This window comes from Colossoma macropomum, unplaced genomic scaffold (assembly GCF_904425465.1).
Source record: "Colossoma macropomum unplaced genomic scaffold, Colossoma_macropomum, whole genome shotgun sequence".
NCBI classification, from domain to species: domain Eukaryota; kingdom Metazoa; phylum Chordata; class Actinopteri; order Characiformes; family Serrasalmidae; genus Colossoma; species Colossoma macropomum.
In genome coordinates, this window is record NW_023494789.1 from 35,498,748 (window position 1) to 35,512,095 (window position 13,348).

At 39.1% G+C, this 13,348-nt stretch overlaps 1 protein-coding gene across 1 annotated transcript; it reads right to left on the reverse strand.

Annotated features, from left to right (window-relative positions):
• Positions 1 to 3,026: 3,026 nt before the first annotated feature.
• oxtrl (oxytocin receptor like) lies at positions 3,027 to 12,665 on the reverse strand. The gene is made up of 3 exons (XM_036571135.1): positions 12,572 to 12,665; positions 10,990 to 12,050; positions 3,027 to 3,574 (listed from the first exon to the last, which is right to left on the reverse strand). The coding sequence occupies exons 2-3, from the start codon at positions 11,885 to 11,887 to the stop codon at positions 3,348 to 3,350; spliced, it is 1,125 nt and encodes a 374-aa protein (XP_036427028.1). The 5' UTR covers positions 11,888 to 12,050; positions 12,572 to 12,665; the 3' UTR covers positions 3,027 to 3,347.
• Positions 12,666 to 13,348: the final 683 nt, after the last annotated feature.

The following is a 13,348-nucleotide window of genomic DNA, read 5'->3' on the forward strand; positions in this document are numbered from 1 at the left end:
TGCATGATTCATGTTGCCTGTGTTGGAAAAAGATATAGATGCCATGTCTTAGATGTTTATTAGGATTTTATGATCTATTTAAACATAAGGCATTCATTCAGATGGTAATAAGTTAAATACATTGCTGTTGTCAGAAGAAAACCTTATATCTCCATTGTTATCCTTTTTCGGTTTTTGACATAATGTGACAATATCTGTTGCCCTTTATATTGTGTGTAAATTTCATGATGAATGGACTAAAAGAAATGGTCCAAAATGACTTGGAAAAATGTCTGGTTCCATTGACTTATATTAAAAGTAAAGTAGGTTTTTTCCTTCTCCTGTAAAGTTACCATTTCGGAGATATAAGGTTTTTCTTCCAACAACAGCGATATACAAAATCATTATGTATAGGGTGCTTTACACTGGGACATGGCTGTCCCAAACCCTAACCTCCTATATTTCAGTTTTTGAAAATAACACTTGTAGTAACTTAAAATATGTATGTCCTTTACAGGGAAGGTGAAAGATTTTGATTTAGAGTTTAATGTTTAAATATATATATATATATATATATATATATATATATATATATATATATATATATATGTGTGTATAAAAAAAGTTGTTCCATGTTTTCATATCACTACCAAAACATAGAGGTTTAGTCCATAGGCAGAGCCTTATTTTAGCCACACCCCTGCATTTTAGAGCAGGAAGTGAGACTACATCCCTGTTCCTCATACTACAAGGTCAGCAGTTAGATCTCACTGGTCCTCATTTACCAGCCGTTCTCAAGAAGATTTTTCTTTTTTAAACCCACTTATGTAATTTTCACGATGATTCTGACATTCACCAATGTTTCTTATTTGGAATTTCTTCTTAGGTAAAAGCAGAATGTATGTACACTTAAGAGCACAAAGGTGAGAACAATTCTGCGGTTTAGGGACACGTCATGAATCTGACGTAGACTTTTCTTTTTAGCACTTTTCTCAAGAAAACACTTAAGAAAAAACTTAGGAAGATAATGAGGAATGAGGCCTATTGTTTGAAACTGAAACATATTTCTGGGCAGCAAATGTCCACTTTTTGTCCAACTTTGCTGCACTACTGAAGAAATTTCCAGTATTAAAGAGCATTTAATATAATATTTGGGGCTTCTTTGCTTTACTTTTTCATTTATTTTGTGGAACTGTTATTGAAAATGAATAGAACATTCAAAGTTGTGTGTTATTATGAATAACATCCTGCCTGTGACTGAACCACAGCTGTGATGTTATTTGTGATATGATGTGATAACACACTCCCTCTTGTGTAGTGTGTGTTTTGTAGTGTAGATCAGGTCATAACATTTCAAAACAATATTTCCGTACAATCTTGTTTTTGATTAAATATATTTCTCTCACACAGTTATAATACACACACAAAAACACATTTTTGATGTTCTGTTTATACTATTATTTATATACACAGTGTGACAATGATTTTCTTACAATGTGCATTTATGTTAAAAGGATGCAGAATATGTATACATTCAGCTAGAAATGGGCAGGAAAGTATGAATGATGATGACACTAATTCAGCTACAAATGCAGAAGACAGCTCAGAAAAGTGACGAGAGACGGAAGGGATTGCATGACTCCACTACAGTCCGTTTTCCAGGTCAAAGTGCCATGGTTATGACCTATCAGTGACTTGCAGAATAACAAAAAGTGGGAGCTGTGTCGAAAGTAAGTCATTCAGTCATTCACAAACAGCCATGACAGCAGTATTTCCCAACTGTCTCAGTGTGAGTGCTTGTAGTCCAGTGCAAAAACAAACCTCTCTCACTGTAGTTATACATGATCTGAACACTGACTTTATGTAATATAGTGTGTTCAGGTGGTGTGGGGCAAAAAGTATTTGTCCATTTTCCACATGGTGTGTGTGGCTGGCCCTTTTTTGAGAGGCCTTTAATTAGTGTCAGTTTCTGGATCTGTTCATAGAGCTTCAAATCATGCTCTACAATCTTAGTATATTCCCCATAACTTACAACAATCAGCTGCATGTGTATGATTCCCACATACAGTGATTTCAGTAGGTTTCCTTGTACTTAGAAAACAACTGAAAACCTGCTGACCTAAAATAGAAGCTATTGGGCAGTTGCTGATTTCTGTAATAGCTGGCCATATAACACATCTCTAACAATGAAGGTCTTACAATGAGACAGACATCAAAGAATGTCTTGCCAAAGCTGTTCTTCTGAAGTTTTATCCCACAGTTCCATAGTTTTCTGTTGTGGATGCACCACCATGCATTACTATGTTGGTGACACATTACCACAAGGGAGACCTTGTAGAAAAGTAATCCCATCTTTAGAAGACTAAACTATACAGATGTATAACTTCATTTATTAATACTTTGACTGAAAAATTAATGAAAGTGTTCTACAAAAGTATGTTTCTCATATATCCAGCAACTGCCCAATGGCTTCTATTATAGGTGCCTTTCTAGTCAATGGATTTTCTGTTCTTTCCTAAATGAAAGAAAGCATATGGAAATTATTATCCATGGTCAGTGATGTTACAGTTGTATGCAAATATATGAACACCCCTGGTCAAACGGCATCTTTTCTTGGTTTTCTAAGATAACACATCTGCCACAGGGAACAAACCTAACACAATATTTATTTTTTCAGACCTCTGATCAGTCGGAACAGACAAAGAACCAGTAGTGCTACATTTTAAAATATACTAACAAAAACTGTGAACACAATAATTTTTATTTAATATTTGCTGTACTGTGTTGCACTAAATCCAGTTAAACTGTAGTTGGTCAGTGTTCTACAAGTACAGAATATATCCACAATATGTTCAGAAAAGTATACTGTATTGTATTGTGACATAATTCATCACAATAATGATACTGTCATATTGCCCTAGCCCTATTTATTTTTTTCCCCCAATCTGTTAAATTCCACAAATAAACAGTAACTGTGTATTAAAATGTGCAGAAATGTGTTCTCTGTAGAGGATGTGTTACTTACTTTCACTTCAAAAATCAACAAAGCATGTCATTTGACTAGGGACGCCCAAACTTTTGCCTACAATTGTATACAACAAATGAGATAAATAGAGATCAAGATATTTCACAGGAGAGCTACCGTTTGCCTCCGTCTTATACTGTTCAGTTCTGTCCATGTGAATATTAGATCCTCTTGTTAGAGTTCCTGTGGAGTCCAGACCATGACTTTGTTCCATAGTGACCTGAAGCCTCTACAGACCCTCTCGAGTTTATCCATTTGTGGGTATGAACCCTCAGTTTGAAGCTTGTCTGCAGAGTGTTGGTCCTCCACTTTCCTCCCTGCAGTGTAAACCCTGTTTGATGTGTCATGTAGTGGTGGCCTGAGTCAAGCTCCTCTGACTGCAGGTGCTCTTCATTACAATGGCGCCTGATTGGCTCTTTGGACTCCGCTGCTCCCCACAGCCACAGTGTAGTGCCATCATGCAGCTCCGCATCAAGTCACGGAACAAGTGACCAGCAAAGAACATATAGATCCAGGGGTTACAGCAGCTGTTCAGGCTAGCCAGCAGCATGGCAATAATGAAGGCCATTGCTAGAACAAAGGAGATGATGAAACAAGTTTAGTTTAGTAGACACTGCAGTTACCCTGGAATATGTGCCACTACGGACTGCTACGTGAAATTACTCTACATTCTGGACATCTACTTTCAGGTGATGAAGATGATGCCCTTTTAACCCAACCTATCTAAATTCAATCTATTCAGTCTGAATTCGATCTGTAATATAATTTGCAAGGGATTGAACTACCTAGTTTGTACAATATAGTACCTAGTATATACAATATAAACTTTCTTAGTTTGATTGTTGTAAGAATGTTTTTATTATGTAATATATTTTTAGACTGTTTACTTGTTTTAAGTAATTCAATCAAATAAAACTGTCTTATTCTATTATTGTCATCCTACTGGTAGACAACTGATATGTTTCAATATATGTATGTATACACACACAGACACACACACACACATATATGTATATAAAAACATCATGTTGGAATCCTGTTTAGTTTTCCTGCTCAGACACACCTGATTCATCTCATCGGTTAGTTACCAAGTTTAGTTGGTACTCACCAAACTGTGCCGGACTTTGGCACTTGAGGTCCTCGATGACCTCTCCTTTCCAGTCTTCTAAATTTTTGTTACACCTTTCTGGAACAATGTGCTAAAAGCCATTCAGTTCGATTCTCACCCTCTTCTACCTCTCCCTTACTGTCTCTTGATATCACGGTACTGACAATATTTCAATGTTTCATATCTAAAATCTGCTAAAAGCAGGGCTACCCTTATTCCCCTATGCAAGCATCTCTCTCTCTCCCTCATGCCCTCTCATTCACTCACACACCCTTTTTCAAGGACAAATGCTATTTTCATGGCCCTGTAGTCCTTCCCGACCCTGCCTGGCTTCAGATTGCTATCTGATGGAGCATGTACAGAGGAAATATCTGCAGGCTAAACACTCAGCATTAGAGAAAAACAGATATCCAAGCCCATTGTGTTGCACTGGATGTATGACTCAGGTAGTGCATTGTGCATTCAGCAAACAACTTTTTGATGTTCAAGTCACATCTGACATTGGCGTCTACAAAAAACAGGCGAGCTGAGAACAACGGGTGTTTACATTTAAAGCAGTACGTTCTCAGAACAACATTTCTTGCAAATGACCACCATAACCATTGTTTGTAAATGAAATAGTCCTATTAGAAACTGGAGATCAAAATAAATTCCTTACATTCAGAATATAGGGTGCTACCATAGAAAACATGTAATAAGGTTATCTATGGATAGAGAGTCAAAAGTGCAAAAAGAAACTTTCAGTGGCAGTCCTCTAGAAGTTAAAAAAGCCTTTAAATTTCCTGCTAAAGTCATAGCTATTCGAAAATTAGTCAAATATGTCATTGTACTCTTTGAGAATGATACAATTTCCTTTTGTATTTGTACAAATTGCCTTTGTTAACCTGAAATGACCCAAAACAGAAATAAACATCCAAGAACATATGAACTGTAGCCTAAAAGGTCAACCTGAAATCAAAATTGACCTTTTCTACCTTAGTTAGTTCACATGCATTAAACACAATTCATTGTATCATATCATGTAAAAAATAACATTTTTGCCTTCCATCGAAATGCAGACTGCAAGAAATCAGTGTCAAACTATAAGAAAAATGAAATCAAATCTAGAAGGAACATGAATTAAAATTATCTACCAATATGATGTAGAATATTACAACATTTTAAAATAAGATTTCTTAAAATACAAAAAAGATATTGTGCTGTAAATTATCTTCCAATCTTTTAAGACAGTGTTACAGATTTTAAGACTGCAATGTTTTTTTTAAGATTATGCAGCTAGACCAGTGTTCTTTCATAGTGAAGAGCTTTGACTTTTTAAGTTTTCTCAAAAAAGTTTCATATTTTACTGTAAGAGGTCTGTATAATCAGCTAATGTGTCTAAATAAGATAACTGTGAAGTTTGTAAAAGCTTGCTGATTAATTTCTTTCATACAAATATAGTTTAGTCTGTTCATCTTTAAATAAGAAAAGATCTGAAAGTTCTTATTTTCAAATTGTCTGGTTTGTTAAGGTGTCATATCTTTGATGTGTAGTGACTTTTTCCTGCCTCAAAAAACATCTTCTGATTTTTGACTAAGTCATCATTCACCAGCAGGTGAAGAAAAATAATATTAACAAATACAAGAATGTTTCCCCCTCCCACCCACCCCCCCACCTATCATCTAGAAAAATGCTCAGCTAGTTCAGAGACCCTTCCTGATACCATGTTTCACTCTGAAATATGCTGCAGTACAGAAGGAAAACACATTTCCAATTCACATTGACTTTAAAAAAATAACTACTAAAAAAATAACTACGCAATAAGAAGTTTTCAAATTCTAACCAGTCAAATTCATGCCTACATTTACGTGCACAGCCTCATACTTGTTTACTCAAGTGAACAGTCAGTGAACAGGCTGAAATGCCAGTGATGTCATTCCATAAGAACATCCAACAAATAAATCAAATAGCGTGACGTGGGTTGGTCTGAATATATCTGGGTCAGAGAGCAGTTTGGCAGTGCCCATAACACACAACACACAGTGTCCACGTACACTGCTAGTGTTCCTTTTCACCTCCCTAGAGTGCAGGCCACATCACTCAGCACAGCCACTTCGCAAACTCACTCAAGAACGATGACATCTGGAACCTTTTTAAAATCATGGGGCCGGAATCCCTTTAGGAAATCATATTTTTCTTCTTGCCCTTTTGTAGATAAAGTCCAGATAAAGTTTTCCTTTGCCATTTAGCTCAATCAAAACAATTCCACAAGAAAAAAAGGAAATCTGGGAATAGGGGGGAGCAGATGTGGCAGTGGTCACGTAACTGGACGAGAAGTGAGGAAATGTATTCTGATAACAATACATTGGTCATTTATCTACTGTCCAGAGGCACTACCATGTGTTTCCTCTGCCACGGCTTCAAAATTCACTTGCTTGTTTCACAATTGCATTTGCCTTCATGTAAACCAGCTCCATTTGAACTAAACTTTAACTTAATCGGTTTCATATGAATGCTGTGATGAAACAATTTCTTATTTGCATTTTTAGTTCATTAAGAATTTTCAACAATTCTGTGTCCTTAAAGGGGAATTCCACCAATTTTTCAAAATGTCTGAATAATTCAGTCCTTGAGATGAAAACAGAGTCATTCAGTGGTTTAATGTGAAATGGTTCACTGTACAGACTCTTTTCTTTACAATAGTGGTGATAGGAACCAGGGGTCATGATGTCTACAACACAAATATAGCCATTTCATTTATCCAAAACCACCAGTGAACGTACACGTCTTCCAAGTTTTTATATGGAATGTTGATGTTGGTAAAATAATTCTAAATCTGAGAAAAAAAAAGTTTTCTTTGGGGACTATTTTGCCTTACAACGGCCTGCATGTACCCCTCCACCATGAAAAGATTAAAATGCATGGATTCAAATACAGTTTAAGCCAAAGCTTTATCACATAACTATCATAAAACAGTGTCTCAGACATTAGGCAGTGTGTTTATAACCATTTCATCTAATAAATGTCTGTGAGGGAGCTTTTAGAGGTGGCCATCTGGTTCCAATCACCACCACTGTGAACAATTCTGACTCGGCAAGTTTCTCTAGAACAGAGCATTTCCCAAACCATTCTGAATGACTTTGTTTACAGCTCAACCCTTTAATCATGTAGAATTTTATTGAAAAATTGGTGGAATTCCCCTTTTAAAAGTCCCCTTTTACAGTTTTATGTGATAAATGCTTGCTTTAGTTCTAAGTGTTGGTTCTAAGCAATAAAAACTAACTCATATTTGCTTCTTCTGAAAATGTGCTGTATTTGAATTACTTATTGATGATAATTATTCTCAATGACTTCTGCGTCCTTAAGTGTCATTTTAAACAGCCACCATCCAAAACTACAAGTAAATATTGAGGCAAACTTTATTGTCCCATTAATCATTTTTCAGATTTTTTCAGATAACCTTGTAATACCCTTACAACAATCTCATAATAAATACACAAGACTATATATAAGATCCTTCACTTGTCAAGATATCATTTTTTGTAGGATTGAAATGTCAAAGCCCAGATGTTTACCTCAGAGTTACGCTACAGGCAGGACACTCAATAACAATAACAATATGCTGCATGGCCCTGTCTATCAGCAGGTTGTGTTACTACATTTCCATGTGGTAATTGGAACAAGATTGCTATTAATATCCCGCAAATTGCAGAAGATCATTAATTCCAGAATTATTGTCTGATTTCTACAGTTTTTTAATTCATATAATTCATTAAGCAGATGAATTCTCACTTGCATATCTAAATGTAATTGCCAATACCAAAAATAGTGTCCGTAAACTGCGAAGCAGAGTTGAGTCAACCCTAAATGAGTGGATTCTCTGATTCCAGGCTTTTGGCAATCAAGAGTTGACTCCAAAGCTTTGGACTGAGCTCCACAGGGTGGAAATAATAAAAGTAGTTCAGCTACGATAAGATCTCCAAATTGCTTTTCTAAGGTCAAATTGGTCATATAATTGATCTGATATCTTTCCTAAAGACCAGTTGAGGTGGTAGACAGGCGGGGCATTAAGTTCATCTGTCAAAATCCTGTGTTATTTATAACATAAGTTTTAACAGTATATTATGAATGTTATTGATACTGTTCTTTTAATTTTGCCGGATCTCCTTACCTATGTCTTGATTTTTGGAATTAAGAATTAATAAATGACTGTGCGGAATCAATTCTGGGAATCAACTTTATCAATTCCCATCCCTTGGAATAAGATATTGAATCAACTCCATACTTTCTGGAATCAAAGAAAAGAAAAGGAAGAAGAAAGCAAGCTATTTTTATATGTAGGGAAATCAACTTAGCGAGGTAATGCCATTATTAGCCTACAGCAAACTGATTTAAATCCCTTAGATGATTTTTAATGGATAAACTAGATTGAAAATGTAGGTGTTCAATATTCCATGAAAGCACTATAACACAAATAAAACACCAGCAAAATAATTAGAATTTCCCACAACAGTACACTCCAATTTCCTCTCTACTGCTTGCTTCAGTCTCTTTTTTTCTGAAATTGTTAAATTATGGGTGGGAATGGGGGACAGAATGGCCTCTAAATCACATGGCCTTTCTTGTTCGGGCCCAGCAGGCTGGATAATCACGCAAAATCTCCTGACAAATGACGGCATGCTATTACACAGAAATGACACTCTTCAGGATGTTGCCAAGATGAAGACGAAGCCCTTTGATCTCATGCTACATTTACTGCAGCAACTCCCCAGAGGGCCCAGGGTTCTTTGAACTCTGATACTGAGGCCCCCTCACTTCCACACTACTTTTCTCTCTATCTTCCTCAGAGGTTTATTTTCAGGTTTAAGTAGCAACAGCCTCGAGCAGCCTTGAGTTAGCCTAGCATGTTTACACAGTCTAATGCAGCGGCCTTTAAAGCCTCAGCCTGAAATTACCCAAGCAGAGCTCCGTCTGCCCCAGGACTAGCTCTGAGATTACAGAGTTCATGGTAAACAAACGTGCCTAAACAGCTGAGGTGTTAAACCTAGTTTTTCCTTCATACTGAAAACTGAGCAGAAGAATCCAGCAGTTCCTGACTGAGCACATATATACACTTCTCAAATGTGTGTTTGAGAATGACAGAGGCAGAGAGGAGAGAGAGAATTTAGTTTGGTTTCCTTTTTTTCTCCTGTTCTTAATGGCAGACAGTTTATGCACATTTTGAACAAGACAACCTAAGCCTGCTAAGGTTGCTTTAAGGGGGATTCCACTGTTTTTTTGAACAATTAAATATTTATTAAATTATAAAGATATGTGAAAGCTGTCACAAATATATATTTTGTGTTGCCTCTGACATTGTTTTATATACATATATATATATATATATAAATACTCATTACTATGCACTGCCATTTTGTTTGTACATCCAGGCATATTGCACAACTATTAACATATGTTACCATTTACAGTGTTTAGTCACTCAGTTCATTTACTGGATGTGAAATGCATCACTGCATCATCACCTGCATAATATTTATCAATTTTACTTACTTATTTTTGTACTGCACATCATATTTTATGGTTGTTTTAGCATAATGTATTATATATCTTTTTATTATGCATCTGTATAATAGCGTACGGCAATGCTCTTGTTTTGCTCTTTACTGTACTTTGTGCTGCTGTGATAGACGACTTTCCGATTTTCCCTGTATGGTGCTGTAAGCCAAAATAGTACACAAAGAAACCTGTTTATCTGATTTACTAACTGATAACTATTTTACCATTATCAACATTGCATATAAAAAAAACTGAATACACCTGTAGGTTCACTGACTGTTTTGGTTAGTAAATGGCTCTGTTTGTGTAGACATCTTGCTCCAATCACCACCACTGTAAAGGAATCTGAGTCAGCAAGTTTCTCTACAGTGCACCATTTCACATCCACTCTGAATTATCCAGCTTACATATCAATAAATTAATTATGCATAAATGTTTGAAAATTGGCAGAATCTCGCTTTCAGAAAGGAAGACTGGCTTCTACCTCATTGAACATCCAAGGTATGTTAGAAGGATTACGTGAACAACATAACGAATGAGGAACATAATCGCTGCACTGTGCAAACATGTGTCCTCCATAACAGAGCTGACATTAAGCTGTTACAGCATTTTACTTCAGCTTTTACCTGGTGGCTCAGGCCATCATATTGCCTAAAAGCTCCAAAGACAAGCATGAAAAGTGTTATACATGCTGGTCATGAAACTGTCATGATTTAAACAGCAGTTCAGATTACTGGAAACATCTACCTTGTACCTCCACTCACTGACTTCTGTATGAGCTAGACTTATCTTACAGGTACACTATATAGATGTAGCCATTCTGTTGTCCTGCACAATTTGTCAGACACACACTACGTCATTCAATACAGGTCAGTTTCTGATGCTGTTGCCCAAATGTATGATAAGTATGATATCTCGAGTTACTATTTCTCCAGTGCTGAGTTCTTCGAATTTGGACCTTGAATCCAGATTCCAGTCCTGGATTTTAAGACACCAGGTGGCCACTCAGTTACACCAACAGTCCAGCCAACTGATTACAAAAGACCATAACCTGGATTTAAGGTCCGGATGTGAAGACTTAGCTCTAGTGCAGGGCTTTCCAGCACATTTACTCAGGGACCCCCAGATGGTACATATTTCTACTGTACCCCAGCTTCAGGCACACCTGTAATTGGTATGCAGATCTCAATTGCTTGCCTTAGTGGGGGCCAGAAAAACGATGACCATCTGAGGGTTCCTGAGCAGGGAATGAACCCCTGCTCTACTGTCTGGGTCTGCTGGCTCCATAACGTGTGACCACAGACATCCCTCTCCTCCCTCTAAAGCCCGTGCCATATTTTACCCTCTCTGGGCGCCATGGGGTCCCACGCAGCCCACATCTGCACGAAAAAGAAGGGCGTCCAGCACACGATGTAGGCCAGCACGATCACGAACGTCATCTTCACCGTCCTCATCTTGGCTTCGGAGATAAGGCGCACGCTGCTGACGCGCGCGAGCGCCCCTGCCCCAGCGCCTGCACCGGATTCGGTGCCATTAGTCGCGCGCCTGTCACGTCCGGTCTTGAGCCTGAAGTTCTGCCACACCTTCCAGCTGATGAGGCCGTAGCACACGCTGAGCACGGTCACGGGGATGACGTAGACGGCCAGGCTGATCCACGTCACGTAGGCCTTGGCGCCCCACGGCTGCACGAAGTCGCCCCAGCAGTCGTACACGCCGTCGCCCACCTCCTTGAGCGAGAAGATGCAAGCCTGCGGCGCGCTGAGCACGAGGCTCAGCGCCCACGAAGCCAGCACGTAGGTGCGCTCGGCGCGGTGGCGGAGCGCGCGCAGCGGCCGCCACACGGCCAAGCAGCGGTCCACGGACATGAGCACGAGCACGTAGGTGGAGGCGAACATGCCCACCACCTGCAGGTACTTGACGAGGCGGCAGAGCGCGTCCGGCCCGTAGAAGCGGAACGTGATGTCCCAGATCAGCTGCGGCAGCACCTGGAACACGGCCACCACCAGGTCCGCGATGCTCAGGTGCTTCATGAAGAAGTGCATGCGCGACGTGCCGCGTTTGCGCGCGCCCGCCACCGCCACCGCCGCCAGCACGCACGCGTTGCCCGCCAGCGCCAGCAGCAGCACGAGCACGAGCACGGCCACCTCCACTTTGGCCACGTCCTCGTCGCGCTTCAGCGGGTTCGGCGCGCGGCTCGCGTTGCGCGAGGCATTCAGCGCCCACGATCCCGGGCTCTCCATGGCGCGCGCGTAAAGGCGCACTGCGGTCGGCTGGTAATCAAGCGGTCATTGGACGTGTGTGTGCTGTGACTGTCCCTTTTTTTCTTGATCGCATTGTTTGATGAACGGTGCTCGGAGGGCACTCCGGGGGGGCAAAGAGCAGCACGCGCGCTTCAGGGCGTTTCTGCAGTTATAACAGAATGAAAAGGCAGGTTAGGTCAGGTATTTGCTGCTTCAGATAATATAAATAAGCTTAATGCATGTCATAGACCCTGAATGGTAAACAACATTATACATTGATTTCAATCATCAACTAAAAACGACTATATTTATAGTATTTCCTCATTAAAACGCTCTAGTGAGTATTAGAAATTAGAATAAGCACGAGGTTCTTACAGTGTTCCCTATTACCTGTTATTCCTCAGAAAACCCGAATCCACCCTACAGCCAATAAAAGGCTTTGTTTGTTTAGCAATGAATGCATTTTGGATACAATAAATCAATCAACCAACCAATAAACAAGCAAACAAATAAATAAAAATACAAACACGAATTACAGAACAGCGTCTGAGGAAACAGATGTATTTAAACGTGGTTTACTGTGTTTAGTCGACCATAAATTATTGTCCCTTAAAGTATTAAACATCCCACATTTCTCTCCCTAAACTCTGTGACGGTGAGCTGCGTTTATGTGAACACTCTTACCTAAAGCTTCAGCACTGAAAGTCCATCCTCTGTAACGTGTGCAGTGCTGCAGAGTCCGTGTTCAGCGCTCTGGTGTCCCTCTGCGCTTCACCCTCTCTCCGAGAGCTTCAAGTGTCCCGCAGCTTTATGTGTGTGTCTGTGTGTCTGTGTGTGTCTGTGTGTGTTGGGTGGGTTTACTGAGCGAGGCGATGCACAGACACATTTCCACCACTGGATGGCAGTACACGGCGCTCGGGTGCTGTATGTGTTAAGAAGCTCTCAAGCGGAGCTGGAGTTCGAGATAACATTATATATTATATATTATAATTAATTTTAGCATATTAGCACATTCTCCGACAATCTGAAGAACCCTTTCATGATGCAAATAAACCTTTAATCAGGCCAAGGGGTCTTTGAGTGTTCATGGTTCTGTATAGGAGCATTTTCTTTACTGAGGAACCCATGAAGAACCATCATTTTTAAGAGTGTATAAAAAGATATTTTCCTAAAAATCTTCTGTATTTCCTTTTGTTTTCAGTATATCCTGTGCATTCTTCTTCAATAAGCTCATTAAACAAGCTTAAATAAGCAGATTTAGCCGTCCATAAGGAACATTCATAAACTTGCAGAACACATTACATAAATTACATATAATAGCTTGAATTAATGAGTATGTTAATAGCTAATTTATTAGCAACCTATCATCGTCTTACTGTGGCCAACAAGACACAAATTCAGAAAACTGTTTCATCAACATGACGGCACCCGAACTACATTTCACAAAACACAGAAACACAT